This window comes from Perognathus longimembris, chromosome 22 (genome assembly GCF_023159225.1).
Source record: "Perognathus longimembris pacificus isolate PPM17 chromosome 22, ASM2315922v1, whole genome shotgun sequence".
NCBI lineage: Eukaryota > Metazoa > Chordata > Mammalia > Rodentia > Heteromyidae > Perognathus > Perognathus longimembris.
This window is the reverse complement of record NC_063182.1, coordinates 17,515,365-17,529,976: the sequence shown is the minus strand read 5'-3', so window position 1 is coordinate 17,529,976 and position 14,612 is coordinate 17,515,365. Positions and strand designations below refer to the sequence as shown.

Here is a 14,612-nt window from a genome sequence, read left to right as displayed (position 1 = left end):
CTAATCCTCTATTTCCCCTAGGAGCAATGGTTCAGTGTTCGCGGAGACTTTATAGAACATAACTACCGCGAATAACGAGAATTGACTGTAAGTTAAAGTTCTGGACTTCAATAGAAATTTCAGGAAGTGTTTACTCACTTGTTAACTATAATTTAGGGACTTTCTGGTTGGGAGATATATATATATGTGTGTGTGTGTGTTTACCAACATACATACATATAAAGAGAATTGAATGTTTTCGAATTCTTTTGATTTAGTCAGTGATCCTTTTTGAGCACTTACTATATGCCAGTAATTGTATACAAAAACAATTAAATCCTGAAGAGTTAAGGCAGCTTGTATTCCATTTTAGTCTAACTCACCTAATGTCAACTCTGTGCTATAATTTAGTTTTGATATAGTCTTGAGTTAGCATGAATCTCACAGGTTAAAAGTGAGAGTCCTGTACAAATGTGCCTTTACTCACACATCAGTTTTAAGTTGTTGGGAGTAGTCAGGACATCTGTACTTCTACATAGCTACAAATGCAGGGGTTCTCAAGATCCCCTCAAGTTCAGTAATTTGCTGGAATTACCAAGTCAAGAAACTTAAGTTTTCAGTGTGTTTATAAAGTGTGTGCAAATGGGATACAGTCTGTCAAAGAGCATAGAGCTTCCTATTCTCTCCCTGCATAGTCAGAATATGTCATCTTCAGAGTATATCAGTGTATTAACCAACCAGGAAAAGGCCTTGATGTCCAGATTTCTTATGGAGTTTCATTCATAGATCTGATACTATTCCATCGATTTTATATCTTTGATCTATAAATTTACTTAAACGACTGAACTTAAATCTCCAGTCTCTCTCTAGGTGGCTCAAAATCCTTGCCCTCGCTAATCATGTATTGGTATTTCTAGTGCCCACATGGAAGCTATATAGTAGCCTGTTGAGAATTAGTTCATTTGTGTAACATATGCTTCTATTAGTTAGTATAACCCATGGGCTTTTGAAACTTTGTGCCAGGAAGTGAGAATGATGAACAGATATTTTCTTCATTATACCACAGAGAGACTACTTTGTAAATCATAGATAAAACTTTAGGGTTAGTTAAAGAAAGTATTTGTCATGTAGGAACGAAGTTCTTTATAAACAGAGAAAAAATATATAGAAAATATCAAGAGCTGAAAGAATTTGTGAGGAGTAAATGTCATTTAGTAAGACTAGAATTTTTTTTAAACTTTCTATAAAAACCGGTTGAAGATGAATCTGCAGAAATAGACTGAGGCAGTTGTAAGTCCAATCCTATACATTTGAGTATTGTGTTTTAATGAAAAAATTATAAGCACAGAATAATATAGTCAATTTCTCTTGATTTTTAACACATTAGTTAGTGGTCAGACTTGTTTAATTTGTATCTACCTTAATCTCTCCTCACTCCAACTTAATGATTCTGTAGTAAACTTTATATTGTTTGTTCAGTCATAAGTATTCCAGTATTTACATTTTAAAAAAATTATCACAATCCTTTATCATAGGTCAGAAATTTTAACAATAGAGGGATGGCCACATGCTTGTAGTCCTAGCTGTTTAGAAGACTGATATCCAAAGATCCAGGTTCAAAACCATTTGGGCCGAAAGCCCACAGGAATCTATCTTTAATTAAAATAGCCAGGCTGGAGTCCTGGCTCAAGTGATAGAGAACTCAAGCCTTGGAGTTCAAACCCTGATATTGGAAAAAACAAAAACCGTGATTTCTTTATAATGTCAGATACTCAAATTGTCGACTCTTTACTGTTTTTAAAAATAGTAGTTAAGGGGGCTGGGGATATAGCCTAGTGGCAAGAGTGCCTGCCTCGGATACACGAGGCCCTAGGTTCGATTCCCCAGCACCACATATACAGAAAACGGCCAGAAGCGGCGCTGTGGCTCAAGTGGCGGAGTGCTAGCCTTGAGCGGGAAGAAGCCAGGGACAGTGCTCAGGCCCTGAGTCCAAGGCCCAGGACTGGCCAAAAAAAAAAAAAAATAGTAGTTAAGGAGGTGGTGGTGTGGCTCAAAGTGATAGAGTGCTAGCCTTGAGGGAAAAAGCTCCAGGACAGCACCCAGACTTATTGAGTTCAGTCTCCATAACCGACAAAATAAAAACAAAAGTTCTGGGTTGGGATGTAGCTCAGTGGCAAAGTTCTTGCTAGCAAGTGCAGTACTCTGGGTTCTATCACCAGTACCAAATAAAATAAAATGCCAAAAATATTGCTAACATTTTTTAACTGGGATATTTCACATTAAAAATTGTGACTGGTGATTGAAAATATAGGAATTCCATCAATCTTAGGTCTTTGTTTCTTTTATAAAGATAAGATCTTGGTTAAGGTCCTTCCTTAGCTGTTTACTGATTGTTTTACCTTCTGAAGAGTCTTGGACAAAATTTAAAAAGGCATGTACTTAAGTAAGATGTCCACTATGGAAAAATAACCAACGTTGGCTCGGTGCAGGGGATGGCAGGGAAAACAGTTAGAGGGTTTTATGATAGAGGAGGATAAACTGATCAAAAGTCTGAACTAAAGTCTTAGAGTAGAAGAGGCAAAGTTTAGAGAGTTGAGGAACAGAATTATACTGTATAGAAAGGATACATTAAACATAGCATCTGAAGATCAAATTTAGATGATGGGTAGTGGAACCTGTAGGTAAGTCAGGAAATTCAGAATGAACTACTTACTAATTATGAGGGGATAGTTGGTTTATTTGCGTATTTTTATTTTATGGTAAAGGTGAACACTCAGTTGTTGGAACTCTAACCAAACAGTGTTAGCTATAGTCAAGATTTGTAAGACAACAGTCTTCTCTAATTCTTATAAACTCTTGAGAATTCTCAAATGAAATTAAAGGAAGGGGAGGAAATGTCTGTAAATGTTAGAGCCTGCCTGCTACTTTTTTGTAAGGATAACTATTAGTTTCTTTAATGGGGAGAGAATTAATATGCTCCTGTCCCATTGCCTGCAGAGATCAGTTTTTTTGTTTCTAATACACAGTATAGGTTGTAAGAACTGTTTATACTGAGTAGCAGGGCCTGGCATCTAGTAAGTGCTTGGTGTTAACTGAATTTGAATCCAAACCCTTTTTAAAGACTTTCATAGTATCTATTTGGGATTACAGTTTTCACCTGATATTTCCCTGCCAGTTTCTTTGCAAATAGGAAAGCCAGTAAATATTTATAGAATAAAGGAGTAATCTAGTGTTATGCTCTGATTAAAAGAGGTTTTTTTTTATTTTTCCCTCAGTTTGAGGTGGTATCAACATCCTACAGAAGAAGAATTAAGAATTCTTGCAGGGAAACAGCAAAAAGGGAAAAGCAAAAGAGACAGGTAAGTTTCTTCGATGATCTTATAAAGTATTGACTAACACAATTTATGCAAATATGTTTTGTGCATGAACCTTTGCATAAAACTTTATGCATGATTTATTTTATGCAAATAAATGATTATAGAAATATCAATTGTGCTGCATTGGTACATTGTTGGTACATTTGTGGTCAGAATCTATGCAGTCTAATAAGTAGAAAATATTATCTAAGCACAAAACTGGTTATTTACTAAAAAACATTTATTCCTGCTTGAATTATGAAAACAATAGAGGATTAATCAGGTTAAAGAAAATTTCATTAAACAGTGATAGGGGAGGGAACTGTAACCCATGTATTTTATTTAAAGATGTCCGTTGATTTGAGTTTTTCTTTTTTTCCTCCTATTTATTTTGTAACTAGTTCATATTATGTTAGTTGGTAAACTGACTTCTTTTGAACTGCACTTTACTCACTTTTTAAAGTAAAAGAAGTAGACAGTATAACTTTATAGGTTCTGTTATATTCTTAATTTTCACAGTGCTGGGGATCGAACCCAGGACATAAGCAAGAACTCTGCCACTGAGTTGTAACCCCAGCACTTAGCTCTTGAAAACTTTACCTAAGATTAAATTCCATAAAGAGAACTGCCTGTCAACTTTCACTGAATGGACTACAGTAGCTTTTGTGAAATGGAAAGGCTTACCATGGTCATTTTGTAAATTTCTAGCTGGGCACCAGTGGCTCATGCCTGTAATCTTAGCTACTTGGGAACCTGAAATTAAGAACATTATGCCTCTGGTGCAGCCTGAGCAGAAAAGTTTGCAGGACCCTGCTCAACAGAAAACTGGATGGTGCTGGCTGTAGCCTGGTACCCTAGCTACAGTGGGAAGCCTAACTTGGGCAGATTGTACCCAGGTATGCACCCTAGCAGGAAACAAGACCCTGTCCCAAAATAGTCAGCAAAAAATAACAAGGCTGGAGGTGGAGCTCAGTTATAAGAGCACCTGCCTACCAAGTTCAAGGAAGTTCAGTTTAAATGCAAGTACCACAAAAAATAAAAATTAACAGGAAAACATACCTCATCCAGGATTAAATTTGCTTATCTAGATTTAAGTTTATTTCTCTGGGAAAGTTCAGACTGACTATCCTCCCTGAATGAACCTTCATTTCTTCTGCTGTGGATCTACTTTGACTCTGAAATTATGATTTTAATGTAAAATGTTAGTGACAATAGATTGTCACCAAATTTCTCATGTATATTATTACAAAATTATGTTAGCCTGACCTAACAGTTTTGTGAGTGCAGAAAATTTCTTTAAACATTAACGATTGGTTGGCATACAATGCAAATTTGGAAACACTGTTGACTGCCTTTACTGCTGTCTTCTTTTCTCTTTATAAATAAACTTCAAAGTTATTGGAATATTATTTATAAGCATTCCTTATTATCTCAGTAGTTCTTTAATAAAATATTTTTGGATAAAATTATAGTTTCCCTAAAACTATAATTCATATGTAATACAAAGAACAACCTGAATAACTTAACTTATATTTTACTAAGGAGAAATTGTTGATCAGAAATACTAAATGCACTGCCCAAATTAACATACTTAAGGGCTAGGATTTTAATCTGTTTTGTGTTGGTATATTTGTTTTCTGCAATTTGCCTCTACCTTCATAGTTCAGCAGTTGTAGAATTTAGTTAATGCAATATGGTAATCATTTTGTTAATACTTGAATTTTTAATACCTTGTAATCAGTAGATATTTAGTAACATTTTTATGTGTTGAACATGATTTATAATTGCAGAAAGATGTGCTAGTGATGTTCTCTTGTCCCTCATAGCAATAATTACTAATTAGTTGCTTTATGTGGAATATTTTTAATTGAGATTTTTTTCTCAGTTTATATTTATTCAATAATAAATGAAAACTTGCCAATATTGAAAGAAATGTTACTAAAACTTAGCTTAATACTTTTTCCATATACTTGAGTATCTTTAAAAATTGGTTTCCTACTTTCTACATTTGTTTTTAAAACTTAAATTCAGGAATGATACAGATGCACCTAAAGAATTCTGTTTTTCTCTCCCTGTCGCTTTTAGTAGAAACAACTACAAGTTAGCCTTTCATATACACTAATTTTTTCATAGACTTTTTATATACACTAATTTTACTAAATTTCTTCAACTCTTTCTTATATGTAGTTCCATATCTGTGTGTATATGTTATTCCAGAGACAGTACATTTTGTCTTCATTGCCTTTAATTTTATACCTAAAGAAATAGGTATTAGGTTTCCATTAAATCTACAAGAGAGAGAACAGGAGAATGGTTTGCTATCCTAGCAGCCAAGCTTTTGTTCCTGCCAATAATTTAAATAGTTTTTTCTTTGATAATATATATTTACATGATAATTTGCTTCAGTATTTTGGAGTCTCCTTTTTAAATTTTTGAGTTATCTTACCTTTTTTTAGGATGCAATATTAGAAATTCTGCTTTTTTTCAAATGAAACTTTAAATTTCCTTTGTGTTTAGCTAATAGAAACACTTGGGTAACAGTGTAGATAACTTGTTTTTTGTGTCACTTGTCTGATTTTTATAGGAAATATAATGGTCACATTGAAAATAAACCACTAACTATTCCAAAGGATATTGACCTTCATCTAGAAACAAAGTCAGTTACAGAAGTGGATACGTTAGGTAAGGGAAATCTTGGTAAAGTGTTCTGTCAATCTCAGTTTTATATTATGGAAGTGAAAGTACTTTCATTTTATCTGTTGTGGCTAGATTTTTTATATACTTTTTCTAATCATTAAGTCTATTATGTAGAATATGAAATCTAAACTTAGAAGCTCAAGATGATTATTTGAATTCATTTTGTCTGCTTGCCTTACCAGTAGCATCATTTTCCCCATTCCTCAAAAGAGGCTACTTAACACAAACTTTTTTATACAATTTTCTTTAACTTGAAGTCACAGTTTGAGAATCTCAAATTCTAAACCACTTTTTTGCTTCTTGAACTACCTTTTCATTGTGCAGTTTGCAAAACTGTATTTGTATATTTGTATTGAGTTATTTACATTTTCAGTAATTTGCTTTTATTCTAACATTTACTAGAAAGGAATTTTAGGAATTGAAAAACTTATTCAATATTTTCTTTCATCCATTGACTATCTCAGAATAAATCATTTACTCTCTCCTGTCTCAAGTGTCCATTTCTATAATAATGACTATAATGATTTTAAGTTTAAAATGAAATTTAAATGAGTCATAGAACGAAAAGGCATATATAAGATGATATTTAAAACACTAGTTTTCAAAACATATCACTATACATGAGAATAACTAGAGTAGTTCTTTAATAGATTTGTTACCCCTATTTTTTAAGATTCTGTGATTGTAAAATGTGTTCTAGAAATTTGTACTTTTAAAAGCACTCAAATGATTTTGATTTTTGACTGTTTAAGAACCACTGGGCCATGTGATTAAAAAAAAAGATATAAAGTGACACATTAAAATTCTTTTGATAATGCATAGAGCACCATATATATATGTAATTTGACCATTTTGGGACCTAGACCAGACTTGAAAAATTGTAACGTATTTGTCTGGCATTTTACAAATAGTGTAATATGAAGTGTCATAAAAATATTTGAAAGTTGGACATCTATTAATTGTTAAGTATATATAACAAATGGGTGTACTTTGGCTAAAAGATATCAATAAAGAACATACAAGTTATTGTCTAGTATCATCTAAACTTTTGAAAATTGGTATGTTATAGATATTTTATGTTTTTCTATGCAATGCTTAAAACACATAAAAACATTTTATTAACTAGTTATCACATTTGTTTTGCTAAGTCTTCTATGTGTCTTTATATGAAAATACACAGACATATATGAATACAATAAGCACATTTTCCCTGGTTTCTAGTATAGTTTTATCATTTTACTAATAGCTGTTTATAGAAAAATTATCAGCTAGTTAACTTAAATAATATAAAAATACTGAGTATCAGACATTATTATAGCTGTATTAATTCTTCCAGTGAGTAGCTGTTACTTTTTTAAAACTCATTTGAAGAAGATTTAATGGCTTTGAGGTAGAACCAGTTAATAAGAACTAGGCTATTTTAAAGACCTTAAAAAGTTGAAATTAGATAGCATGGTTTTAGAATATAGTTGATTGAATGTTTGCTTACACTTGCACATTCTAAAAACTAGTTATACAAATATTGAATATTCTAGTTGTGTTTATGTTATCATTTGTAACTGTATTCTGTATATGTTTAGATAAAACTTTTCTATCAGAACCTCATTTGACTCAATTGTCTATTGTAGGCACATACAAATTTATATTACTAAATATAAGAAGAATATAATTATAACTCTTGAGTTAACTATATATCCAAGTTATATGTGATTTGTACTTTCATAAGTCTATTTCAACTTGTATTAACTTGTGAGTTAAAAGAAGCTCATAAAGAGCTTTTGGATATTTACCATGAATGATGTCCATGGAAGAAATCTGGTGTCAGTGTGGGTAGGTTTGTACAAATAGAATGTTTACTCCAATCATTAATAATAAAAACTAAAATCCTTTATTTGAGTAGATCTGTGTTTATCTTTTTTTTTTACCTATTTTATTGTCCTTCTTCCATGAAGTTATCCACATGGCTGACTCTTGGTAACTTTTTTTCTTTGTGAGGGTAAGGAATTGAGAGAGGAATCATTTCTACAACTATTTGGGGATAAACTTTCCAGTCTGATGTTAAAAAACTCCCTCAGCAAAAAACTTAGAGCAGTTAAAATAACTTGAAGCACATTTAGATTATTACCATAATTTAAAGAAACCAGAAAACGTATCAAATCACACGCAAAAGAAATGTTATTTGAAAAATATTACTATTGTAACTTAGAAATGCTAACTTGTTTGTATATTTTAGTAAGTCTTTGAATATATTATTTTTAAAATATCTACTCTATAAATGTATTATTGTGTTTGCAGTTATAATTGTAATACTTTTACAACCGACTATTTTCTAGAAAAAAATCACTTTGTTATGTGCCAGTAAGAACATATGAATTGATGTTTATGTATGTGGTTTACCTCCATAATTTTAGGAGGCCTTTAGGAAAACAGTGCTAATATTTTGTACTATACTCTGTAGAGAAAATAAACCAGAATATCTGTACTTTGTACAAAGTTTGAAGAAAGTGTCATGCAAAGAGTGGTGGAATTTTATTTACTACCAGAGAATTTGAATTGTAACATAAATTCTGAGGAATGTAACCATTTCTTGAAGGAATTTGCTCTTAAGTAAGACTAGCAAACACTCCTCAGCTTTGCTTAAGAGAAGAGGGAATGCAATGTCTGTTTATTTCATTTATTTATTTTTGTTTGCAGAAACTTACAAAATTACCAGTCCTCCATCAGTTAATAACTTCTCAGAAATGAACTATATAAGCAATCTTTTGTATTCTTTACCAATTTGACTTACTGAAGTTAAAATCATAGCTAGATCCTCAAAAAGAACATTTTTTGCTTATAATTTTGAAAAAAAGATTAGTTAAAATATCAACATGTTTGCAGTCACTTTGACAATGCTTTGAATAATTTTTGTAATTTCAGATTATTTTATTTATGCGCTATTAAAGTTAATTTTAGATTTTTTTTTTTTGGCCAGTCTGGGACCTGGGCTCAGGGCCTGAGCACTGTCCCTGGCTTCTTTTTGCTCAAGGCTAACACTCTGCCACTTGAGCCATAGCGCCCCTTCTGGCCATTTTCTGTATATGTGGTGCTGGGGAATTGAACCCAGGGCTTCATGTATACGAGGCAAGCACTCTTGCCACTAGGCCATATCCCCAGCCCTAATTTTAGATCTTAACATTTGAATTTCGTTCCTGATTTTTATATTTGCAAACTTTTAAGTTGCAAACTAACAAATAAAATGTAGCAAAGTTAATTATGGTTAAATCCTTATAAAGTGAAACTGACAGTTTAAGTGAACTTTTTTTTAACCTTTATTTTTCAGCATTGCATTACTTTCCAGAATACCAGTGGCTGGTGGATTTCACAGTGGCAGCTACAGTTGTGTATGTAGTAACAGAAGTCTACTACAGTTTTATGAAGCCTACACAGGAAATGAATATCAGCCTAGTTTGGTGCCTGCTTTCTTTGTCTTTTGCAATGTATCCTTCAAAACATCATTAATATTAATTTTGAATTTATCTTGTGCCATTAATGCCATTACACCTTACATTTGATTTCAAAGCGATTATACGTCATTAGAATGACTATTAGTGATACTCTCTTTATTTTCACTATTTTTGGATTTTTTTTTCATTCAAGTGCTGGATCTCTTATTGTCATCTTTTTTATATTTTTTTCATGTTTTTATCGCATTTATTTTAATTTCTGGGAGATTTTCTTTTCCACTGTTTATGGAGCTCATTGAATTTTTGCTATACATTTTCAAAAGCTCTTTTATTTCCTTACCCTCTTTATGAAACTCTGCCCTTTTTATTTATCTCCATGTGTCCAAGCTATGAATATGAAAAGAACAAATTTCCAAACTTAGACAAGAAAAAGATAAATGTAACTTACTAAACCAGGGTGAAGACATTGAAGGAGAAAGCCATTTCAGAGCTCTGGGTCCACTGTATAACTACCAAAAAGAATAAGAACTAGTCAGATTCCACATAATTCTCTTCACAAAGGTCAAAATGCCAGTTATTTAATGTGTGTGTGTGTGTGTGTTAGTGTATGTGTCTTGAAAGGCTGAAACAGGACAACCATAAATTTTAGGCAAGCCTTGACCTCAGAACAAGACACTATCTCACAACAAAAGAGAAGAAAAAAATAAAAGCACTGGGCTGGGGATATGGCCTAGTGGCAAGAGTGCCTGCCTCGGATACACGAGGCCCTAGGTTCGATTCCCCAGCACCACATATACAGAAAACGGCCAGAAGTGGCGCTGTGGCTCAAGTGGCAGAGTGCTAGCCTTGAGCGGGAAGTAGCCAGGGACAGTGCTCAGGCCCTGAGTCCAAGGCCCAGGACTGGCAAAAAAAAAATAAAATAAAAAAAATAAAAAAAAATAAAAGCACTAAGAAATTAAAGACTGAGATTCATCTCCAACAAACTTCCAAAAAAGCTGGAAGTATAGCTATGGCTCAAGTGGTAGAGCGCTAGCCTTGAGCAAAAGAAACTCAGGGACAGAAACTCAGGCCCTGAGTCCAAGCTCCAGGATCAGCAGGAAAAAAAAAACAAAACACCATACATACATATATAATTTTACCTATCAAATAAATAAGTAACATATGCTTGTAAATAGCTACTCATACTGCTTCTGTGTATAAATCTTACCTTTCACTTTACTAAATAATGCCAAGTAATATGAAAGCAAAGATCCTACAGCCTTCATCACTGCACTGGCTTTGCATAGTTTTGTGTTTTCATGAAAGGTCCCAGACAATAGTACCTCTGCAGAAATTTGGTATCTTTCTGTTCATCCATCCAGAGAGTATAGAAACTGCTGAAGAGCTTGCAACCCAAGTTCTGTCAACTTCGACTCTCTACAAAGAGGCTGAGAAAAGAGAAGGAAGCAGAATTGTTGGTACACTTGAGTATATTACTTATTAAAACATTTAGAATGTGAGAAAATAACCTCTGCAATGAAAACCTTTGCAGGAGCTTGAATTTAAATGTCACATATCCAGATTAATACCCAAAACTTATCTTTTATCTTAGATACATCTGGTTTTTCTTTCACACCCTGTGAAGTGAGTCTAGCAGAAGTGACCTCTTCACTTTTATCAGTGCCTACTGATTAACCAAACTTATGTCTCCATTGATTACATAGGACAATAACTCACTGAATTCCAAGGTCCTACAAACGTCAATTGATTCAGAAATTCTCTGCAGTTGTTACTGATGAAACAGTTAAAGTGGTCTTCAAATTAGACAAATACATAATTTAATCAGTTCCCTTAAAAATGATGAAGCAAATTGCTTTATTCCCCCTTGTCATTTTCTTCCCTTTGTTATATTCTATGCACATAGAACAACAGTGATATTTTCTGCAGAACCTTGAAAGTCCTGTAAGCATAATAATGACTTTCAAATGTGTGACACTAAACAGAATCCTGAAGCCTCAATTCTATATATTTTGATTTCTACTTCTGTTTTCTACTTTACATTGCCATTCTTTACATTGCCAATATGATCCTCACCTCTACTCTTCTTTGACTTTCTGAGTTTCTAAACCACCGTCTCTGACCAAATCTTTACATCAATTCCACATATGTCAGATTGTACAATATGGGTAAGACAAAGGGTAAAGAAACTAAGGATGGATGAAACAGTTCCTGCAGTTGTCTTTATCATAGGATGGCCTGTGACATTCAGAGTCTCTGGAGGAAATCATACTCACTTCATGAAGTATATTGCCTTCATGTATGAAAGAATGAATAATAATAAGGTAAAAATGATTATGGCAAAAAGCCATCTTTTTAAAAATTAATCTTATAGCCCATATTGTTTCTTTTTTTGTTCTTTTTCATGTAATTTTCCTATTGTTATAAAAGTGATATATAGAAGGTAAGTGGTACCTAAGTCAGATAGAGCACATTTTTTTTCTTGTCGGCTTGAACTCAGGGCTGAGCTTTTTCACTTAAGGCTAATGCTCTACCACTTTGAGCCCTAGCTCCACTTCCAGTTTTTCTGGTGGTTAATTGGAGATAAGAATGTCATGGACTTTCCTGCCCTGGCTAGCTTTGATCGAGCCTCCTAAGTAGCTAGGATTACAGATGTGAGCTACTGGTGCCCAGCTAACAAACACTACATTTCTTTTTGAACAGTCATCCCTTCCCTGTTCCCTCCCATTCCCATCCACAAGTTGTATTGTATTTTCAACAGTGTCTAATGAGTACCCACTGCTGCATTTGTTCACCCTTTATCCCATCATTTCTGTTCCCCATCTTACCCTCCCAAAAAGATAAAGAAACAAGACAAGAAAAAGCAACAAAGAAAAGAAAAACCACTTGTTTCCATTTTCTGGAGTTCATTTTGATAAATATTGCTTTATAAGATGAGATGCACATAGGGATTGGTAGATGGACATAGGTATTGACGTCCTTTGTGTTCTTCTAAGAATATCCTCCTTCAGCCTCATTTTGTGAATTCCTAGATACCTGTATAATTTTATTATATTCCGTTATACTTTTTTAAATGCTGGAATAAAAGATCAGATTGTTTCCAAAAAAAGCATTGCATTTGATAGGTCTAGAGGATTGGTGTGCTTTTTATTAGTTTATATGAAGTTTTAGTTTATATCACCTTTTCTGAAAGCTACTTGAGTGGTAATATGATCTATTTTTAAAAGAATCACAAATTCATGAAAAATGTTAGAGAATCTTATTTATTTATTAAAATTGTAATGTGATATTTTTCTCTTTTATTCCCCAAAGAAAGCATTGATAAACTATCTTTGGATAATTTTAGGATGTTAGGGTATAGGAAGGCATATTTTCTTTATATAAGATTAGCCTTTTAAAACAAAATGATTAAGTTGAACCACAGTAACACCTTGATAAGTACATTGTTTTCTTAGATCTGAGAAATTTACCATTTAGAACTAAAAAGTCGATTTACCATTTGAAAACATTTATCTCCAACTCGAAGGCAAGCATATTTAAAATACTTTTCCTGCGGGCTGGGAACATGGCCTAGTGGCAAAAGAGTGCTTGACTTGTATACATGAATCCCTGGGTTTGATTCCCCAGCACCACATATATAGAAAACAGCCAGAAGTGGCGCTGTGGCTCAAGTGGCAGAGTACTAGCCTTGAGCAAAAAAGAAGCCAGGGACAGTGCTCAGGCCCTGAGTCCAAGGCCCAGGACTGGCAAAAAAATAAAAATACTTTTCCTGCATAAATCTTTTCCCCTCCTTACTTGTTTTTCTTTTAGAATTTTTGTATTTGCATCTATATGGAATATGGTCACTTGTAAATATGTTAATATTAAATTAGAACAGTAAGAATGTCAGCCTTCTGGCAGAAAAAAAAATATTTTTTTCCACCTCTTCCACCTTTTTCTTTATTTCAAGATTTAAAACTTTACAACATAAAATAAAAATAACTTAGCCAGGAGATGTTGGCTCACGCTGTAATCCTAGCTACCAAAGAGGCCAAGATCTGAGGATTGTGTTTTGAAGTCCGTTCTGGCAGGAAAGTTCTTGTGACTTTTATCTCCAGTAAATGACCAGACAAGCCAGAAGTGGAACTTGACTCAAATGATAGAATGCCAGCTTTGAGCACAAATAAAACTCAAGGATAGTGCCCAGGACCTTTGTTCAAGCCCCAGGACCAGCAAATAATATGAATAATAATAATAACTTTGCATATAAAGTAGGTTGGCTGTTCAGCTAGCAATGAGAGTAGAATGGGGGGAAAAGTTTATTAACAGGAAAGAAAATGACAATTTATATCCTTAGTTTTCAATACACAGTTTGAATATTTACTGATACAGTTGGACCTTAGTATCTATTGGTTCCAAGACCATCTGATAGTAAAAATTATTGGCCAGGAATTATTTTTGGAAAATAATCAAGGCTTTTTTTTTCTTTGGCAGGAATTATAGTCCTTATTTCAGCCTATTTATTTCCCCAGGAAACAGGTTAAATACCTGTCTGTTTTGTTCTGAGCATATCCCTATGTATAAGCTCAAGATATATAAAATACTTCTAGTAGTGGATCAGTATAATATAACTTATAATACATAATTATATAATACATATCGATGTTATATACAATTATATATAACTATATGTATAGTTTATACACATAAACAAATGTGAATTTATATGTCTCAGGTTCTGTTTCATTCCAGAATACCCTTTTTTCACAATGAGATTTAGAATAAGACTATTAAAATTTAGATTTAATTTCGAAAATATATTTTTTGTTAAATAATATGCATAGCTACATTATATGTAGTCACAGAGAACTTTTGCATTAAAAACTTCCAGTTTGTCTTGAAGAATAATTGAAAACATGATACTATCAAGATACATTGTACTCATAAGTTGACATCTTGACTTGAAAACTCTTCATACAACTACTTAAAGATAATATAAAAATATAATAATGATAAAAATTTAAATATTAAAAAGAACTCCAAGATTCTTTCCAGTATACTGCCACTCCTTCCTACTTTACCTTCCTAGTTGACTGTTGCTTCTTGATTTTAAAAAAATCTTTATATTTCTAAATATAATACTTGTGTTTCAGTTTGG

The 14,612-nt window shown here is 33.0% G+C and overlaps 1 protein-coding gene across 7 annotated transcripts in view; it reads left to right on the top strand.

Annotated features, from left to right (window-relative positions):
• The window catches only part of Tmem161b (transmembrane protein 161B), a 58,397-nt gene that overhangs the window by 26,515 nt on the left and 17,270 nt on the right, over positions 1-14,612 (top strand). For 3 of the 7 annotated variants that reach the window (XM_048331098.1, XM_048331099.1, XM_048331100.1), the window contains exons 2-3: positions 3,255-3,338; positions 9,355-9,511. In XM_048331098.1, coding sequence (XP_048187055.1) covers positions 9,447-9,511 — 65 coding nt within the window. In that variant the 5' untranslated portion in view covers positions 3,255-3,338; positions 9,355-9,446. Of the gene's footprint in view, positions 1-21; positions 88-3,254; positions 3,339-5,919; positions 6,018-9,354; positions 9,512-14,612 lie in introns of all 7 variants that reach the window. The other 4 variants (XM_048331093.1, XM_048331095.1, XM_048331094.1 and 1 more) reach the window with 3 other exon arrangements.